The sequence below is a fragment of the Ogataea angusta genome (assembly GCF_019207475.1).
Source record: "Ogataea angusta isolate 61-244 chromosome Unknown 61-244_NODE_3_length_881311_cov_93.026150, whole genome shotgun sequence".
NCBI lineage: Eukaryota > Fungi > Ascomycota > Pichiomycetes > Pichiales > Pichiaceae > Ogataea > Ogataea angusta.
The window spans coordinates 640127-659521 of record NW_025065217.1 but is presented as its reverse complement, the minus strand read 5'-3'; the positions used below and the strand labels follow the sequence as shown (position 1 = coordinate 659521).

At 43.8% G+C, this 19395-nt stretch overlaps 12 protein-coding genes across 12 annotated transcripts; 6 read left to right on the top strand and 6 right to left on the bottom strand.

The window, feature by feature from the left end:
- Nucleotides 1-82: 82 nt before the first annotated feature.
- On the bottom strand, nucleotides 83-3376 carry KL928_001840 (uncharacterized protein; the record flags this gene model as incomplete). Its single annotated transcript, XM_043202250.1, has 1 exon — nucleotides 83-3376. One exon carries the CDS (start codon nucleotides 3374-3376, stop codon nucleotides 83-85), a length of 3294 nt encoding a protein of 1097 aa, XP_043061117.1.
- Nucleotides 3377-3510: 134 nt separating this feature from the next.
- KL928_001839 (uncharacterized protein) lies at nucleotides 3511-4284 on the top strand (the record flags this gene model as incomplete). Its single annotated transcript, XM_043202248.1, has 1 exon — nucleotides 3511-4284. The coding sequence occupies one exon, from the start codon at nucleotides 3511-3513 to the stop codon at nucleotides 4282-4284; it is 774 nt and encodes a 257-aa protein (XP_043061116.1).
- A 71-nt stretch (nucleotides 4285-4355) lies between these two features.
- Nucleotides 4356-5081, top strand: KL928_001838 (uncharacterized protein; the record flags this gene model as incomplete). The annotated part of the gene is made up of 1 exon (XM_043202247.1): nucleotides 4356-5081. The coding sequence occupies one exon, from the start codon at nucleotides 4356-4358 to the stop codon at nucleotides 5079-5081; it is 726 nt and encodes a 241-aa protein (XP_043061115.1).
- A 75-nt stretch (nucleotides 5082-5156) lies between these two features.
- On the bottom strand, nucleotides 5157-6791 carry KL928_001837 (uncharacterized protein; the record flags this gene model as incomplete). The annotated part of the gene is made up of 1 exon (XM_043202246.1): nucleotides 5157-6791. One exon carries the CDS (start codon nucleotides 6789-6791, stop codon nucleotides 5157-5159), a length of 1635 nt encoding a protein of 544 aa, XP_043061114.1.
- A 678-nt stretch (nucleotides 6792-7469) lies between these two features.
- Nucleotides 7470-8293, bottom strand: KL928_001836 (uncharacterized protein; the record flags this gene model as incomplete). Its single annotated transcript, XM_043202245.1, has 2 exons — nucleotides 7470-8067; nucleotides 8256-8293. 2 exons carry the CDS (start codon nucleotides 8291-8293, stop codon nucleotides 7470-7472), a joined length of 636 nt encoding a protein of 211 aa, XP_043061113.1.
- A 185-nt stretch (nucleotides 8294-8478) lies between these two features.
- On the top strand, nucleotides 8479-10377 carry KL928_001835 (uncharacterized protein; the record flags this gene model as incomplete). Its single annotated transcript, XM_043202244.1, has 1 exon — nucleotides 8479-10377. The coding sequence occupies one exon, from the start codon at nucleotides 8479-8481 to the stop codon at nucleotides 10375-10377; it is 1899 nt and encodes a 632-aa protein (XP_043061112.1).
- A 9-nt stretch (nucleotides 10378-10386) lies between these two features.
- Nucleotides 10387-11313, bottom strand: KL928_001834 (uncharacterized protein; the record flags this gene model as incomplete). The annotated part of the gene is made up of 1 exon (XM_043202243.1): nucleotides 10387-11313. The coding sequence occupies one exon, from the start codon at nucleotides 11311-11313 to the stop codon at nucleotides 10387-10389; it is 927 nt and encodes a 308-aa protein (XP_043061111.1).
- A 78-nt stretch (nucleotides 11314-11391) lies between these two features.
- Nucleotides 11392-12030, top strand: KL928_001833 (uncharacterized protein; the record flags this gene model as incomplete). The annotated part of the gene is made up of 1 exon (XM_043202242.1): nucleotides 11392-12030. One exon carries the CDS (start codon nucleotides 11392-11394, stop codon nucleotides 12028-12030), a length of 639 nt encoding a protein of 212 aa, XP_043061110.1.
- Nucleotides 12031-12074: 44 nt separating this feature from the next.
- On the bottom strand, nucleotides 12075-13385 carry KL928_001832 (uncharacterized protein; the record flags this gene model as incomplete). Its single annotated transcript, XM_043202241.1, has 1 exon — nucleotides 12075-13385. One exon carries the CDS (start codon nucleotides 13383-13385, stop codon nucleotides 12075-12077), a length of 1311 nt encoding a protein of 436 aa, XP_043061109.1.
- A 105-nt stretch (nucleotides 13386-13490) lies between these two features.
- On the bottom strand, nucleotides 13491-14958 carry KL928_001831 (uncharacterized protein; the record flags this gene model as incomplete). Its single annotated transcript, XM_043202240.1, has 2 exons — nucleotides 13491-14774; nucleotides 14854-14958. 2 exons carry the CDS (start codon nucleotides 14956-14958, stop codon nucleotides 13491-13493), a joined length of 1389 nt encoding a protein of 462 aa, XP_043061108.1.
- A 185-nt stretch (nucleotides 14959-15143) lies between these two features.
- On the top strand, nucleotides 15144-16205 carry KL928_001830 (uncharacterized protein; the record flags this gene model as incomplete). The annotated part of the gene is made up of 1 exon (XM_043202239.1): nucleotides 15144-16205. One exon carries the CDS (start codon nucleotides 15144-15146, stop codon nucleotides 16203-16205), a length of 1062 nt encoding a protein of 353 aa, XP_043061107.1.
- A 483-nt stretch (nucleotides 16206-16688) lies between these two features.
- KL928_001829 (uncharacterized protein) lies at nucleotides 16689-19370 on the top strand (the record flags this gene model as incomplete). The annotated part of the gene is made up of 1 exon (XM_043202237.1): nucleotides 16689-19370. The coding sequence occupies one exon, from the start codon at nucleotides 16689-16691 to the stop codon at nucleotides 19368-19370; it is 2682 nt and encodes an 893-aa protein (XP_043061106.1).
- Nucleotides 19371-19395: the final 25 nt, after the last annotated feature.

Here is a 19395-nt window from a genome sequence, read left to right as displayed (position 1 = left end):
GAAATACAAATTGTCTAAGTCCTCGACTGGCAGGTTCCATTGGATGCCAAATCTTGGAATGCAAAACCCTGTTGTGGTAGCATCACATATTAGCCCATGCGCCGCCACAGAAACAAATCCGCTGATAATGCTGGTACACCGGGTTGACAATGAATGTAGGCGAGCTTAAGTACACCTCATTGCCATTCACCGAAGAAATGGCGCCACATCTTATACACTTGCGCATCATTAGTGTTTGCGTATTCGAGGAATTTGAGCCATTGACTGCAGGCCTACTTCCTGAGCCGTTCGCCTGCTGTGCTGATGGGTTTGCAATAAACTCAGAAGGCTTCAGTAGTTGTCTGCGTAGCATGTCGAGGATGAGGCCATCATATGTGTTCATCTGAATGAGTTTTTTGTTGTAGGAGTTTGAGAATTTCTGGTCCGTCTGCCGTATGAGTGCAGGACGCTTTTCCTCTGCATTGAAACCTGCCATATCTGCCTCCTTAGAGCCAAGGTTGAGCCAGCTCACATCATAAAAGTATAATTCCACGAGGTCGACACTGCCGTTGGTGAGCACAACCCGATCATACACTTCGCACAATTTTCTCAGAGGCTCCACAAACGTCTTTGAAACATGGCCTTGGCATATGAGCTGCTGTTCGATTGCCAGTGCTGTAATTGGATCCAATCTCATATTTCTGAGCGGCCCGTCTGCTTCTAAAAGAAATCTTTCAAATGCCTGCAAAATGATCGGCGAATTATTGATCAGCGATCCCAAACGAACATAGGCCTCAATCGTTGGATGGGCCACAATGGCTTTTCCCGATTGACTCTGGTTATTCGATGGAGCAGCCAGCGTCCATTGAGAATCTGCGAAAAGCTGGTTTTCAACCGACTTGAAAGTCCCCATTGGATTATCTGGCGTCACCAAAGCGGCCAGCGATGGATCGTTTTTTTCAATGAACTTTTGCACAAAAGAAAACAGTCTTCTAATGTTGGAAATAGCAAATATCAAAAACGATCGTGGTACTTTCCCCAGCACAAGAGGAATTGCAACCGACTTGGCAAGGAACTGCTCAACCTCCTTTGGGCTGTTGCTTTTGAAAACACCGTGCAACTCAACCAGCTCTTGATTCAGCCATACGATATAGTCGACACACCATCTGATGACTCCGAGCACAGCAATAATGCTCTCTTCGCGGGCACGTGCGTTTGCGAGAGTATCAGAAACATGGAGTCCTTTCTTTGCAAATCTTTGCATATTCGAGTAAATCGTGTGAATGGTGTACATGATGGACGATGTGACAAACTTCAAATTCACGAGCGCCCAAGCTATCATGCCGCTTTTGTTCCGCCGCCAGTTCAGTTCTGTGCCGAGAGACAGTTGCAAAGTGAGTATTCGTTGCAAAGGCTGGTTTTGGAGCATTTTATCTGTTTGCTCACTAGATACATCAATATTCAAGTTGATCGCTCTTTGGCTCTCCTGCAAAATTGACATCAAGAGTCTATAGGCGTACTCCTCTCCACGATTGTTTTTGGCCTGTTCAAGCTCGCAGCGAATCGTTGCCACCAGATCATCTGTTGAGTACCCATAGTAGCAAGCGTTTGTATGACGAAAAGCAACGGCTGCTGCTGTGGCCAAAAGAAGTCCTTTTTTGTTGGGGACTGCGTCTGACTGCCACGCGTTCGTGCGAGCAGAGTCGATATGGAGTGTTGTTTCGTTCCATGGCATAGCGACAAAGCAACAGACGTTTGGCGAGATACATGTGTATTGGGGCAGGAACTCTATTCTTGGAAACTCAAATCCCGCATCGGTAAGACACGACACAGTTTCTGGGAGCAAAGGGCCAGTTGGCCCAAAGTCATCTCCCAGTTCATCCAAATTGTAGATATTCTGGGCGGCCTTGAATGTTTGCCTATTGATTAGTTTGATCTCACCGTTTGCTAGGGTGACGGCAATTGTCAGATCCAGGTTTAGCAGCTCGAGACACACGATCGCCTCATCAAAAGTGAATTTTTGCTTGAATATGGGCTTATAGGTTTTGCGGGACTCAAAAACATTGCTCTGATTAGATGCAATCTGTCCAAACATAGGATGGATGACAGAAGCCATGTCGAGGTTGCGCAGTTGATATCTGTATATGGTGGAGACGGGAGACTTGTTCCCAAGAGACCTATCGTTGTCAAAAAGCAAAAGCAGCTCTAGTTCCGTGGATGGGCTAAAGTCAGGTGAGACTAACTGTATACCGGTACAGAAAGATGCGTTCTCATCGACAGAGCAGAGCCCCATACTCGCCACTTTGCGGATTCCTAGTTTCGGAGGTATTCTATTCTCATCGGGCACTCTGTATGTTGGTGTTTTGGTAAGTTGTTTGGCTGCCTCAACTAAGAATCCCCAATCAATGATCACCTCAAAGATCTTCAAATAGTCTCCGATCTGGACAGCCACAATAACTTCTCCATCTCTCGTAAAGCCGAGGGCAGCATGTTCAAGTAGGACATCTCCGATAGGAAGCTGGTTCACGGCTCTCTTGTACTCAATTCCGTGGTCCTCTTGGTACCAGAGCCAAACCTCTCCGTTTTTCCGCACGCCAATACAGGCCTGTTTCGTTGCCAGAGGATGCATCGTCCCGTACGGCTTGTATTGGTGAGCTGTGTAAGTGTAGTAGTAGTCCTGAGCATCCTGTGCAGCAGCTCCCAATTTTGACGCGCAGCCATTCGTCACCGGGTTCTCCCGCGTTGCCTGTGTTTTAACTGCTGGGGAATTGACAATCACAGGTTTATCTATGTTGAGCCATTTGATTGACAGTATCTGGTTTCCCTCCCTTTTCAAAGCGGTTGAAAGATCTGGAAATGGTGCAAAGGAGCTGTCTGTGTAAAGGAGCTCAAATGAGTTGAACGAAGTACGGGAATATTGCGCAGCCTGTACTCCCTGGTTTTGTGATGTCGGAGACTGATTGGTCGAGGGAGTAGCAGTAGTATGAGCCCCAGCTTGCCCACTGGCGGTAGGAAGCACCCGCTTGATTCCAGTTACACATATGGACACGTGGCCGACTGAGTCGCTCAGAAATAGGTCCCAGCCAGTATTACTAAACTGTACAGTAGTCAGCTTAGATAAATTATCGGCTCCCGTTATTTGTTCGTCCTCGTGGTCATAATGATACTTCTTGGCTCCCAATACTCTGCCAAAAGATCCTATCTGAAATCCTGTTGGTGGCGCCAATTGCCAGGTCTGGCCATCAACACACTCGAGATATGTCATTAACAAATTATGTTTCCCAGCGCGAGGAGCCGCGTAGGCCAGGTGTCCTTGTCTTGACCAAGATATTTGATTGTTGAGCACATTTGTCTGTGCCCTGCGTACGAGAACGTCACTAATTTTTGGGCCGTCCATCTCAATCGATCGCTCTTGTTGGGGCCATAGAGTAGAATATTCCAAGGAGTTTTTTCGCGGCACAAGTTTCGCTTAGGTCAGCCCTACATACGAACTAAAAACAACTTTCATTTCAGCTACACTCCACCTATGCAATGAGCTTGGACCTGGCGACCGTTTCTGGTTGGCTTTACGCCATAGCCTGGAGTGTCTCCTTTTATCCCACCATATTGTTGAATCTCCGGATTCGAAGCGCCGATTCCATCTCGTTGGATTTCGCTATTCTCAACCTGCTTGGCTACTCGTGCTACACAGCGTCTATATATCTCCAGGTGTTCAGTGAGACGGTAAGGAAGCAGTTTTCTGGTGCTTTTGGTGGCAATCTGCCGCTACTTTCCGTCATTGACCTTGCCTACTCCGTGCACGGCTGGATTTTAACCGTTGTACTACTATCACAGATCATTTTGGGAAACCAGTGGTGGGGCCTGAAAAACACGAGAACCTCGTTCAAGTTCAGTAAGCTTGTCAAAGGCTACTATGTTGCATTCGGTCTCTTTTTGCTATACAATATTTATTATAAGAACCAGAAAAACCAGCTCCTGAACTTCACGCTGAACCTTTCCTACTGCAAGATTCTTGTCAGCTGTACCAAGTACATTCCCCAGGTTCTACACAATGCCAAGCGAAGGTCCATGTTTGGAATCTCGAAGATGCAAATTCTACTGGATCTCTCTGGCTGTTTCTTCTCTATTGCTGAGCTCTTGCTGAGAAACAAAACAACTTTATTGAAGCTCCTGGAGGCGAATAGAAGCAAGCTGGGGCTTATATTTGTTACAATGGTATTCGATTTGATCTTCCTCGCCCAATTTCACCTCTATAAACCGCCTCGCAAGCAGAAGCCCAATATGATGGAGAAGATTCCGGTTTAGTCACGCCGACGCGTCGATGCCAAATTGAATAGAGAAAAAGTGGAGACTTTAAATAATAATTTCCTTTAACAATGTTCGCCTCCCGTTATATTCCCCGCCGCCTTGGACTGGTCGGCCAGCTCCGAAGCCTGTTTATTCAAACCCAGTCAACGCCCAACGAGAATGCGCTTAAATTTGTGCCCTCAGAGTTCAAATTTTTGCCTTCTCCTAACACTCCTACATTAGAGATCACAGGTATAAAAGACGCATTGAACAAATCAGAGTTGGCATTCAAGCTTTTGAGCGTAAATGACAAATCCATCAAGTCGATTCTGTTTGGCTACAATTTCATAACCGTGATCAAGGGAGAGAAGCACAGTTGGTCGTTGCTGAAACCTGAGATCTTTTCGATTTTAACTGAACATTTAACATCAGGACAGGCAGTGATAAATCAGAAGTACATTGACATATTGGGACAGCAGTCAGCAGAAAATGAGGATCTTGATGGATACGAGGACGAAGACGAAGTTGTTGCCTTGATCAACGAACTTTTGATTACAAGGATTCAGCCGGCCATACAAGAAGACGGAGGTGACATCAAGTTTGTTAGATTTGATGAGGATACGGGAACAGTATTTTTGAAGCTGATTGGGGCTTGTAAGAGTTGCTCTTCTAGCGAGATCACATTGAAGAATGGCATTGAAGAGATGCTCAAGTTTTACATCGACGAAGTTAAAAGCGTGGAGCAAGTTACGGACGAAGAACCGATCATGGAAGATTACCAGCGCGCTAAGGAAGAGTACCCTCCAAGTTTATGAGTGTCATGAGTGTTTATTGAAGAAATATAAGATTATACAAGTTTTATAAGTTCCGGTTTTAGTATGTATCCATTTCTATTGTTCTAAACCTTGGTCTGGTGTGCCTTCTGCTCCCTCTTCTTCCATATCGCCGTCTTTGACGAAAGGCGAAGCAGGAGGCATTGGGTATGGATAGTAATAGTATGGATTGTAAGAAATGTAGGGCACCGACATTGTTCGAGAACCGGGCTGGGGTCCTCCCGGACTGTCAACTAGAGGATAAGAAACCTGAGATGGGGAAGGTGCTGTCATCGGAACGTACCCTCCACTGTGCATACTTGCTGGAAGGCTGAAACTGCGCTTGGTGTAATTTTGATTCAAATAATTGTAGAAGTTGCCAAGGTGATTCTGATTATAATGATGCAACCTTCCCTTCTCAAATTTGTTCTCCTTTCTCTGGGCAAAGGAGACCTCCAGCACATGGGAATCATCCACACGATATCCATTCATCGAAACCAATGCTTTTGATGCATCTAGAGGTTTATTAAAACAGACAAACCCAAATCCTCTAGAGCGTCCCTCACGGGACTTGCTTTCTGTGTCCTCATCTCCTTCATCCATTACTGCCGAGTCATTTGGTGGGTATGTCATGATTTTGGCTGACATGATTTGGCCAAAAGGTGCAAATAGTTCGTAAAGGTCTTGGTCTTTGTATTCCAGTGGCAGATGAATTATGTACAAGTTTGAATCCTGGTATTGTGGACCTGCTATTGGAAGACCGGTTGCAGTCGAAATGAGATTTGAATCTGGCGAAACAATGAAAGAGGGATAAAGATTGTTAGAATTCTCGGGCTGAGGAGGCATGTATTGTGGTTGGAACGGAAGGTAATTCGGTTTGTAAGTATTCATCTGATTTTGCATCCGATCCTTCCTTCGCTCGGCCTTTCCGAGCTGTAATTTATATCCAGGAGCGATCTCGAATCCATCTAAGTTTTCTTGTGCCTTAACAGCATCCTCGTGGCTCTTGAAGTTAATGAAAGCGTAGCCTCTGTTATGGCTCCCGGTCCCTTGAGGAAGAAAAACGGACTCCACGTCTCCATACCGCCCGAAAACCTGGGCCAGCTTTTCTTTCGTCAAATCGTCTGGAACGTTCTTCACATAAAGGTTGGTGTATTTGAGCTTCTTCATCTCTAGCTCCTTGAGTCTGTCTCTTTTGGAGATGTGATGGTTGACAAAGAGATGATTGCCATCCACATTAACGCCATTGAGATTATCAATGGCTTTTTGAGCCTCGACCCGATCCGAGAAATTGATAAATCCATAGCCTTTGGATACCCCAAAGTCATCGTATATGATCTTGCACGATACAAGTGCTCCGTATCTGCTGAAGATTCTGACTAGATCATCGGATGTCGTTGTGGGGAGTAAACCTCTCACATAAAGATTTCCGGGTAATTGTTTTTTGAGCTCGTGCTCTGTGGCAACATGCTCATACTCTATATCACGCTGTTCAAGGAACTCCTTGAACTTCTCGAAATGATCCTTTTCCTCGAATCTGGCGAAGACAGTCTTTGGGGATTCTGAGTTGCCCTTCAGCACTTCGCAGTTGACCTCAGGATAGTTGTAGTTATTCTTGAAAACCACCAGGAGATTCTCCAACACGGCTGAATCTTCATACAGTTTGATGACATATAGAGGATTAACTGATTCCGTCAGCTCCGGCGACGTCATTATTGAGATACTATCTCTTGCGATGCTCGGGTTCAGTTGCAAATAAAATAAACTTAAAAAATGATTTGAAGTTAAATCGGGAAAAGTTTTTGATTTAAAGTCCCGCTAAGCTAAAGTTGATGGTATAGATCGGTTTTGATGGGGATGCAGAGACAATAAGGGAAAAATAAATACGGTCTGGAGACTAAATTAGAGATAAAATTATCTAGAACAAGAAGGATGTTACTAGACTAAATGTGACGTGCAAGGATTTTTGGGCTCTGCACACTACAAGACATGTAAACTGCCCTTTTTTTCTATTGTGCTGTCTGGGCTCAATATAATAACATAATCCACAATAGCCACACACAGGTGGACATGAAAAACCTGATCCTGTCTACCGGACTTAGAAACATCTCGAATTGAAACGTAGCCAACTCGGAATTATTGACATCAGCTGATACCCGTAATTTTGCGAAAAATGATCATTTTACCCGGATCTTGATTTATTGCTCCGAGTATTTGCGTTTCGAGCCAACAACCACACTGTACCAAAAAAAAAAAAAAAAAAAAAAAAAAAAACAAATCAAGTATGCGCCACCGAGAACAGGTTTGTCATTCAGTATACAAATATTAAGCAAGGAAGAAAATAATAATAACACAAGCTCCTAAAAATACAAAGGGTGTTTCACAACAGGTTCATTTCTTGGAGGATTTTGATGTTTTAGCCGAAGAAGCTTTCTTGGAAGCAGATTTTTTGGTAGCTGTAGCCTTCTTGGGAGCAGCTTTTGGCTTGGTAACTTTCGAAATTGTGGCCTTCTTGTTCGTATCTGCAGACTTGGCAGCAGGGCTTCTTTTCGCAGCAGACTTAGCTGAAGAAGCTTTAGTTGAATTTTTGTTCTTACCAGCCTCAGTTGGGGTAGCTTTTTTTGACACCTTGGAAGTGCTGATACTTTTGGCAGATTTTGAAGATTTAGTTGCCTTCAAAGTAGTTTTGGCGGAGGATTTGGCAGTTTTCGATGGAACCGGTGTCTTTCCAACGGTCTTCTTTGGCGAAACTTTTTGTGGAGCCGCCTTCTTGATGGCCGTTTTAGTGGCTGGTTTGGAGCCTTTGGTGACAGCCTTCGTGGTTGTCTTGGGAGCTGTTCTGGTAGTTTGTTTCTTGTCAGCTGCCTTCTTGATCAATTTTTTAGCGGCTTCCCTTATCAGCTTGATAGGGCCTGCGGGGCCTTTTGGCTGTCTAAAGTAGCCTAAAACGACTCCTTTCTTGACAGCCAGGTTAAAGGCAGTATCAAAACTAGTAGATTCACCTGCTGGGTAGTTCTCTTGGATGAACTTTTTGATTGCCTGGCGACTGAATAATTAGATGTTTGTTTACCCTTCTAACTTACCTAGACCCATTTCTGTCTTTCAGAGAGGTAATGGCATTGATAATTAAATCTGAATGTTAGATGTTGATGCGTACTATACTCACCCTTATATGACAGCTTGGATGCTGGCGGTTTTGAGGTTTTGGCAATCATTTAGATAAAAGCACGAAAGAAATGGTAAAAACAATCAACATTCCTTTTGTTTATTTTTTTTAAATTTCTGCGCCCAGGAGGTACGGTAATTTTTGAACGCGTCGCCCCTCATCTTATCGCTTGATAGGTCGTCCGCGACTATCGTCGCACTATTTTTTTTCCTTTGTTTATTCAAGTTCCCTGGGATGATAGATGTTGATGCAACATCTACCCAGCAATTACCATTTGCTGTGGGATCAAGTAAGAACTTTCTATGGTGCCCCACTATGGATCTGGTGTCTTTTCAATTGAGCAAAAATACGCTTTGGGTCTACAGATTAGGAAACCAGCGAGTGTGGACAATCGAATTAGATGATGATCAAGAGATCGAATGTCTTTGCTGGAGACCTGATGGCAAGGTATTTGCTATAATTTCCACTAAGGGACAGGCCAATCTTTTTGACTCGAGCAGCGGTAAACTGATGCTCAAATTTCAGATTGGGAGTTCGATAGAGACTTGCGGCTGGTTCAATAGGCTCAGCACGTTCGACACAGCTAGCAAATACGAGCAGATGTTCAACATCAATCTCACCAGCTCGCTTCCTAAACTCACATCGTCACATAGCTCAAAGAAACTGGTCAACGATGATCAATTAATAAAGTGTGAAGATTCTTCTCTTGATTTCCTCATCATTGGATCTGAACATGGCATGGTCTCTCTGGTTCTCTATGGCATCTTTATCATTGAGAATTTTCAGCTTCCGCAGCTACGGGATTCATACTCAACGTTTCTGGGCATTTGCTCGTCCAAAAACCTCGTTTCGCATTACATTTTGACAGAAAAGGAAGATGGCCTTTTCGTTATCAAACTGACGACTTCATTCGTGGAAATATACGGTAACTTACTTCCGCGTGTATGTCTTGCTTGCTCCAAACTTGTGGGTTTACTCACATATGTCAAGGAATTGATTGATGATTTGGCTTCGGAATGCAAGCCTTTTGAAGATTACACAATGCGCATAGTCGATCTCCTGAAAACTGAGATTGAATCTCAACCGGAATCAAAGGGTACCACTGTCGACCCCGTATACGATCTTTATGATCTTCTTCTGACTGGAGTCATGACCGAGCCGACAAGGGCCTGGATTAGTGACTATTTGGGAGACCGAGGACTAAAAAGGTGGACAAAACTAGGCAAACAATATTTTGAAAGCTCTAGAAGAAACCTTTTTTACAATCTGATTCCTGCGTTAGAGCACATGCTTGTTTATCTCACAGACTTACATGGCCTTTCCAATTGGAGAGAAAATGAGGGCAAACTGGGCCTTCAGAGCCAGCTTTTAGATACAGCTATTGAGCTGACTTCAAGATTACTCCGCCTGCTCTACCAGAATATGCTGAGGCTGAACGAGCAACAACAGTGTTTTGAAAGTTTTGTTCAATGGCTCAACGCAATTCTGGTCGAAATTACATCTGACGAAAAAACCCCTGACATCATCAAGACCAAAGACGTCATCAGGTTTCTTACAACAGGCTTACAAAAATCAGCTAATGACGAATCATCCCAAGTATTCTTTGATCTAAAGCACACATGTGAGCAATTCTTTGATGTAATCAAAAGCAACATGAAGACCAAAATGGACTCCGTTATGATTAGAAGAATCGGAGACATTGGTTGCGTAAACGCAAAACTTTCAATACATAGCGAAGACGAGACCGAATTCGGGCATGTGATAATGCAGCAAGAAAAGCAACTTACAATTGTGAAATTTGAATGCTCCACACTAGATCACTCGATTTACCCTTTGAAATTCTCAGATGTGCTTTCTGGCAAGACCGCAGATATACAGGGAGTGTTTTTGAACCCGAGTGAACTGGTCATCTTAGTGGCGTTCAGGGATGACATGCCTAAAAGTGATCTTTTGGTTATAGATACTGGTGACGTTATGACTGGAGCTTCAACTGAGTTGTCTCACAAACATATAAAAAAGCACAACAAGTTTAGGGAGGGATTTATTCCGAAGTATCTTGCTATCAACCCATTGCGCAGAATCGCATGCTTACTCGATTCAAACAAAAGGAGCTACATCGTCGTAGAAATCTAATGTACATATCTATTTTACACTAACATAGTAATTGAAGAGGTTTTTCGGCGGTGGAATTGAAAAGTCTCTAATCTTCGACAATTTGAACTTTCCGTTCTTAGTCAATGCAAACGAGTCACGGGTGAATCTCTCGTATGCAAAGCTCATCGGATGACTACCAAAGGTCTCGGACTTGACGAAGTTGTTTAAGTGTTCCATATCTTCCATCTTCATCGGAGGGTACTCATTAATGAAGCGCTTTATTTGAAGCAGCTTTACAAGAATCAAATTTCGTCTTACTGACGGTGAGAGAGGTAGGCCTGCTGGGTTTGGGGGGATTTTGAGATTTAGTTGTGGCAACGCCCAATCGTGGTCTATATGGTCTTTATATTGCGTTCGCAATTGACTGAATAGTGAACATAAGGGCTTCTTCGATCCGTAAGTTGAGCTTTGGACTGCAGGCTTGACACCATTCAAGATATCAGTAATGCTATGATTGGAAGGAAGAGACTTTGTCTCTGATTGTTGCAAGTTGATCATGTACTTCTCGACCAATCCTGGAATGCTTTTGAAATCGTGAATATCGTGTGTGATCTTCAGGATGCCTGAGTACTCGCTAAAAAATCGGTCTTTTTGAGCCCTAGAGTAAACTTTAGCTCTCGCAAAATCAGACAGCCATTTTGGCGCTCGTGCATCAAAAGAAATCAAATCGTAATAGGCCATCCGCAAGAGTTTAACGCCAGATTTGTAATGACCGTTTAGGGAGCCATCTAAAATAAGGTCAAATCGTTTTCCTTCCTGAAGTTTACGATGCAGTGGCGTTGCTGTGTCTTTGAATTGCGACCGAAGCCAATTTCTCAGCCGTCGGTCAGCAACTGCATCAAGCTTGAGGTTCAAAAGTTTACGGTTAAGTGATCGGTAAAACTCCAGGAGGACCTGCTTCTGATCTGGTGGCATTCAAACAAAAAAAATTAATGGTCAAATAAATAAAATGCCTTGTCGCGACTAATTTACTGTATTTTATTTACAATTGCTATGTCCTCCATCCCCCATTCAAAAGTGAATCAAAATAAAGAGAATGCACTGCATTCTAAAGGCCAGGATGTGCGTTCTGATAAGGGGATCTCACGGAAGACATCGAAAAGCGTGCTAAGAACCAAGTCCTCAAATGCTATCGTGAAACCGCAGGAGTTTGGAAATTACAATAAGATTCGGAAGACGTCAACGCTGAACGACGTGCATTTGTTCGATCATGATCCAAAAGCCGTTGCTGTTCGAAAGTTTAGAGTTCAGCGCGATTCGCCGCAGTCTAGAACGAAGCACAAGCTTTCGGCGAAAGAGGAATTCGATTTTGAAGACGACATAGAGATCGTGCCAGCCGCGGAAGATGAGCTTCCTTACATTCCCAATACCTTAACGCCGATTCCAGATGACCTCCTAGATGATGTTCTGAACAATAAACACAAGTCAACAAAAACTATCGATGACCCGCTTGAATTAGATTTGTCATATTTGAAAGATATGGAAGAACAGGATTCCTTGGAAAGCGCCTTCAAATCGAACGAGTTAGTTTTGGAGTTTCCAGAAGAAGGGGAAGAATCAGCATCCAAAAAACTTGACAAAATACTCGAAGAATCGGAGTCGCATCACCACTACAAACCAAAGAGACTTTAGGAGCGTTAAGACTTTTGATTTCATCATATACAGGATAACTATGTTCACGAGAACCAACTGAACCACCCTTTCTTCTGTTCTGGCTCTTCCACTCCTATATGAGTGACATTGGTGTCATTGAAATAGGTGTTGAAGGATTTCGGTAACTCATGCTTTGATTGTATTTTGAAAGCCACGTTAGTTACAATTTCTCCGTCTTCGACCTCACCTCCCGCCGCAGTCTGGGGCTGCCCGCCATAAGAAATATCCAGGATTGACTTGAGCTTGCTGATGTCGTTCTTCTCCAAAAACCAGTTGTCTTTAGGGAACTGGATCTCTACTCCGATATAGAGATCTCCATTTTTGTTGCAGTTGTCATCAAGCGGCATTCCCTCATTTGGAACTACAATCGAGTCACCTGGCCGCAGAACTTTCCCAGCAGGCACGGAGATTGAAATCCATCTATTATCTAGTGTTTTCACTAGCTTCCGATCTTCAAATCCGCACAAAGCATCGACCAACGAAATCGTGACTTTCGTGTACAGGTTTTGGTCTTGTCGTTTGAAAGTTGAGTGCTTTTTCGTTTTATATTGCAATACCACATCCCCAGGCTTTAGTCCTGGCTCTTCGTCCGCCTCGCCTTTTAAAGTCACTGACCCCGTCTCGGGAGCCCCCCTTGGAATATTGAATTCCAAGATTTTAGACTCTTCCACCACTCCCTTGCCTTTGCATTTTTTACAGTTATCTTTCTCCTTGTGGATGGTTTTTTTCCCTTTGCATCTCCAACATGGAACAGCCTGCTGGGTTACAAGCCCTGGTGCCAACTGTCGAATTTTCATGACATATCCATCACCATGACAAGTGGTGCATTTTATTGGAATTGCCGATTTACGTGCTCCGCTGCCTTTGCAATGCTTGCACAACTTGTTCCGCGTAGAAGAAGTCTTTATCACTTTGCCATTGTATAGTTCTTCCAAGGTGACTTCGACCTTCAAAATTGCATCCTCAGTTCTCGTCTTAGGTGGTGGTGCTCTCCCATAAGAGCCTCCCATCCCATTGAAAAAACTGGCGAAGTCTTGGGGATCAAAATCGAAGTCGCCTTCTCCAAATGCAGCGTTCGCAAATCCTGAATCATGATAGTCAAACCCATTAGGAGCGCCATCTGTGGTCCCATATGTGTCGTATGCGTTTCGTTTCTCTTCGTCTATAAGCACTTCGTAGGCACTGCTGATTTCTTTGAATTTGATTTCTGCCTCTTCTCTCTCTTCCTCTGAAACTTTATCAGGATGGTGTTGCAAAGCTAATTTCCTATAAGCTTTACGTATTTCAACCGAGGAGGCAGAAGAGTCCACTCCCAGAATATCATAAAGAGACATTATGGTTCCACACAATTGTACTTCTGTTTTTTTATCATAAAAAAACTTTACTCCGTTTATGTAAATTTTAAAAAAGTCAAATCGCTGAAACACAAATACGCACAATTAACGGAGGAAACCCTTTCTGGTCTTGGTTGGCGCAGTACTAGGCAATGGAGCAGGATCATGGTGGATTGGCTTAGCCATCTCGAGCTCCCTCTTCTTCTCCTCTAGTAACTTGATTTGTTTCAACAGCTTGTCTCTCATTTCCTTGTGTTTGGCAAAGAGATCAGCCTCAGTCTCCTGTAACTTCTTCTCCTCTTTGCTGACCTTTGATTGGAATATCGATCTAAGCTGTGCCTCCATATTTGCCAACTTGGCCTCGTGCAGCTGTTTTTCCTCCTCCTGTTTCAGGACGGGATCGAATTCACGGAAAACGGAGTCGTCTTGCTCAATTCCTAGTTTTTTTAACTTGGACGTTCTATAGTTCTCATAGAGAACGTTGGCAGTGGTCTCTTTCAACTCCTCCATGAAGTTTCTAATCAATAGTTGTCTTAGCTTGATGAAGTCACAGTGGTCCTCATTGTCAATCTCAATGATGCCCCATGGATAAGATCTACCTCTGACTATTCTTCCATCTGGAGTTTGAATTTGGTTTGTGGACCCAACAATAGCGAACGGAGCCTTGGCCATGATTTCCCGAGAAGCGACCTTGGTTTCCTCGTCATCGTTGTCGTACTCTGGAGGAGTGAAGAGCTTGATGCCTTGGTTGGTTATATCGTCCATGATTCTCTGTTTAAACTCCTGGATTTCCTTTTCGGTGAGCGTATCCGACTTGGCAATCACGGGAATCAAATTCACTTTCTCGTGAACCTGCTTCATGAATGTAATATCCAGCGGCTTCAAAGAGTGCCCAGTTGGTTCAATAAAGTACAGACAGGCGTGAACCCTATTGTCTACAACAGTGGCTCTGTTAATCTTGGTCTCGGCCTCCAGATACATGTCGAATCTATTGTTGATCTCGTCGACAATTGGTTTCCAAGAGTCAGTGTTGTTGATGCCTTCTCCAAAACCTGGACAATCAATGACAGTCAAGCTCAGCTTGACATTGTTCTCCTCAATATCGGCACTGACAGTCTCCACGGAAACTGGCGTTGGGTCTTCTGGGTTAGGAAAGTCTGGTTTGTTGAAAGTCTCGACTGGGTACAGCTCCTTATTGAAAAGAGTGTTGATCAGTGTGGATTTACCGAGTCCCCTCCCACCAACAACCATAAGGTTCAGACTGAAACCTCTTCTAATCGATTTTCTGTGCCACTGTTTTGGCAAGTTGGCGAAGCCAACATATCCATTCAGCTTGCGCCGGATAATTTTGACCTCTGACCTAGGGGCGGCTGCTTCGCTAGGAGCTAACTCTACAAGTTCTGGCTCTTGCGCAGGGGAAACGTTCTCTTCGGGTTCTAAACCTGTTAGATTCAATCTTCGATGTGACCAGCTGGCGCGTACCGCCCATAGTAAGCAACACTTTATGAGTGTTGTTTTGGGTATGATGGCCGCTCAAACCAGTCCAATGACGATACTCACTTTCAACTGTCATGATAGCGCTCGTCTTTTAGGTCTTGTACGTCCTCGAAATGTTCAAAGATTAACCTGAAAGAAGCTTTGTATTAAATTTAAAAAAGATATATGTATTTATTTTTCGAGATTCAACGCTACAATCGATATTGGAACGCGTAATTGGAAAAAGCTAAGATTTTCTTTGAAAACTAAATTAATTGAAAGATGACCGAACAGTCAAGTTACTCACAAGAGCTAGTGAAACTGCTTGAAAAGGGTGCTCAGGCTTTTGCTGAAAAGCAGTATGAAAAGTCTGTCGAGTACTATTCTGAGGCATGCGAGAAGTCTAATCTTTTGACAGGCAATGATGATCCTGATTTGCTCTTTTTGTACGCAAAATCTTTATTTGAGAATGCTGTGTCCAAATCTGAGGTGCTAGGTGCCCAAAATAACCAAGACGAAAAGGCTGAAGAGACTGAGGACGATAATGGAATGTTTCAATTCAACGAGCAGCTTGCTGAAAATGAGGAAGACGAAGAAGGATCTGAGCAAGAACAGGAAGAGCAAGAGCAAGAAGAGTCTCATGAGCAAGAACAGGAGCAAGGAGAGGAGGGAGAAGAGCAGACAGATTTTGAGGTATCGTGGGAGATTCTGGATTTGACGAGGACTTTGTACGAGGAGAAGCTCAATTCCCTACAGGATGAGCAATTGGTGAAGCCATACCTGGAATCAGATAAAAAAGACATACAGGAAATCACATCGCCATTGGTGGCCATTAAAAGGAAATTGAGTGAGGTTTACGATCTGCTGGGTGAAATATCTTTGGAAACGGAAAACTTTAGCCAGGCAGCTCAAGACTTCACCACTTTGGCCAATTTAAGAACGGAACTATACCCATTTTCCTCAAGGCTTGTTTCAGAAGCCTACTATAAGCTCTCGCTGGCGTCCGAGTTCAACACGGGAGAAGCAGGGTCCAGTGCAACGGCTGTAGAGGCTATGGAAAAATCTTTAAAATCCATAAAAGAGAGATATGAACTTCCAGACGAAGAAAAAGACGAGAGTTTGCTTCAAGAGATGGAGCAAAGACTGGACGATTTGAGGAAAGGTGATGCTGCGATTCAGGAAGAGAAGAAGAAGATTATGATGGGCATTTTGGGCGAAAGCGATGGTACAGAAATCAAAGCCACTCCTAAAACCGTTCCTGTGAATGATTTGACGGGAATGGTGAAGAAACGAAAACAGCCTGGAGGGAAAGTGGTTACCAAAAAGGTTAAATCTAATAAATAGGCGAGTCATTATATGCTTCAATCGATGTGCTACGATTTTAAAAATTCCTCCTATTTAAAAACACTTTCATTTACTTTGGCGAAATAAATACACTTGATTCAGGTGGAAGAATCCTTGGGAGCATTTTTGCCCAAGATTCGGAATAAAGAGCAAGATAAACCTAGGCCCTTTTTGGTCAACAAAAGCCTGGCTAGCTCAATCGGTAGAGCGTGTGACTCTTAATCACAAGGCTGCGGGTTCGAGCCCCGCGTCGGGCTTATTTTTTTGCCCTTGAAAATAGGCTCGTTTATGAGCGCATTGGTTTCTAAGACTACTGTCGTATATGCGAATGAAACAGGCTCATGTAAAAGCGTCAGCTGCTGTCGTGAATCCTGTGTATCGTGCATCATTTTTTGTTTTCCTACCCAGCCTCAATACTGAGTTTCCCAACCACGCTAAAATATTTAGATTTCTACTTGGTCCCACAATCTAAAAGTTTGGACAATGAATTCAACATTAAGGCTAACTCTTGCCTATGTAGCAGGAGGGCTGACTTTATGGCCATTGATCCTGTTCGTGAAGAACGTAGCCTTTGACCTGAGTGTTTTGAGCTTCGAGGATTCTATACACAAATTATGCCAGCTAGCAATCACCTACATACTGGGAGGATTGACTTTTTTGCCCATCACACTCATGATTGGATGGCACTTGATACCACGGGCTCCAGAGAGTGCTGAACAACAGAGGGAGCTCGAGGAAGCAAAACAGAAGGAAGAAAGCAAGGCTAAAGGGGAACCAGAAGGCTATAGAAGTCTGATGGCAGGACAGGTTTTGGAGAAAGAAAGCTCGGACCTGAAGACGTACCACGAAGGATGGCTGACTGTCACACGAGAATATTATCAATTTCCACAAATTGACTGGAGCGAGTTCCAGACACAAGCTTCTTCAGGTAATTCGCTAGGTGCCGAGCAGGCCAGCAGCCAACCAGCCCCAAAAAGTGGTAACTTTTTGAAAATGGTTAAAGGAAACAAATCTGTGCCTGCCAATGCGGAGGAGCCCAAACAGGACACAACATCACTCGATGCCAAGAAGCTGAAAGCAATCAGAAAGAAGAACAGGTATTACGCGGTTTTAAAACATGGCAATCTGTTTCTATATGATGATGAAGCAAAGAAGAACGTCCAGCACGTGATTGTGCTATCGAACCATGTGATAGGAATCTGGCCTAGAGAACTCAAGGATGGCCAGCTTTTCACGAAGAAAGCTGCAATCTGTATATTCAAGAAAGATTCAGAGCCCAGCCGTACTGCTCCTCATGCCACATCTCCTGAGCCAGAAAACCTGCTAGATATTTTGCAAGGGAAAGTGAGTTTGGAAACTCCGCCAAAAGACACGTTTTTCCTTTATGCAGACCGCAATACTCAAAAGGAGGACTGGTACTTTGCATTACTCAGAGCAACAACCAAAGACGTCCCTAAATCAGGCACTGCCAAAGACCTGCTCGAACCGTCATTTATGGCTCGAACATTACACTTCATGACCGCAGATATGATTGATCTGATTCAGACCATCAATTCTTCGGAGGGTCAATTGACTACGCAATGGCTGAATGCCCTGATAGGTCGTCTTTTCCTAAGCTACTATAGAACCGAGGAATTCAAAGAGCTTATAAAAAAGAAAATTGATGAACGTCTCAAAAAGATCAGAACGCCAGACTTTCTGGACGACCTGCAAATCAAAAAGATAGACGTCGGACACTCTGCCCCTTTTTTGACGTTTCCTAAGTTGCAAAATTTGACTCCTGAGGGTGACCTTAGTCTTCAGTGTCATGTGCTTTACCAAGGTGGTCTAGTGCTAGAAGTTGCCTCTAAAGTATTCTTGAACCTTGGAACGAGGTTCAAGCAGAGGGAATTTGATATCAACCTGAAAATTGTGATGAAAAAACTGGAAGGAGACATTTTGCTTAGGATGAAGCCCCCTCCAACCAACAGATTATGGTACGGGTTCACAAAAATGCCCGAGTTCGATATGGTGATTGAACCAGTGGTCAGTTCCCGTGCTCTGAACTACAATCTTATCACAAACATCATTACCAACAGGTTCAAGGAAGCATTGGGAAAGACTCTAGTGTTACCATTCATGGACGATCTTGTGTTTTATAAAACAGAAGGCGAGATCTTCAAAGGTGGTATTTGGGACAAATCTTTAAGGCCTCCTTCGGCGGCTGGTACACCACAGCAAACTCACCCAGTTCCGCCACCATTACCATCAAGGGAACTTAAGACGGAGGAACTGGAAATGGACGACATTGTCTTAGAAGAAGACGAAAGCTCGTCTCTCAACAACTCTTTTAAAGGAAGCACCAAGGAGTCTATCAGAGACGACAACACTTCTGAAGCAGCCCAGTCATCGACGAATAACTACGCTCCAGACAGCAGCTCCGTATTGACCACAGGGTCTGGAGGATCGTCCTCTTCTGCGACAAACACAGCCAAATACAAAGATAGAGCCTCAATGCTTTCGAAAAAGTTTCTGTCAATCAACAAAGGTTTGTCGCTGGATAGTACTGTTTCAGATAGTATTTCTGAAGGTGCTGTTGGGGACGATCAGGCCAAGTCACTGGCCACATCCTACTCCAAGCTCAAAGGACTGTACTCTTCAACAAAACAAAAATTATCTGAAAAACAATCCACCACAAGTCTCAAAGAAATCAATTACTCACCTCCTGAAATGATTTCCAACCGTCGAGTTATTAAAAAGACATTACGCGCTGAAAACGATCAACCAGCAGTTCATAAACGACAACCATCTGTCGAGATGTTTGCCAAAACAGAGAAAACAAGCACAGAGTCAATCGGTGCACTGGCCTATGATGAGCAGCAGCCAAAGACCCCAACAAGTCCAGCCATGTTCATTAACGAAAGATACAGAAGCAGTTCGGTGAGTAAACCTGTCTCGCCATCATCGTTAACAACTCCTCAAAAACTGAGGCTTAGTGACCAAGACAGAGATGAAGAGGCCGAAGAGAGGTTGCACGCAGATGAGAATGTGTATTCGGGACCATTAACTGAAAGCACGAGCGCAGATTCTGACCACGAGACCCTGGATTTTCCATCAGCTACCAAATTGACAAACACTGGCCCAGCCCTATCCAGGGTGCCGCCACCACTTCCAGAACGCCGATAGTATACATTACGTTTATAATAGTACA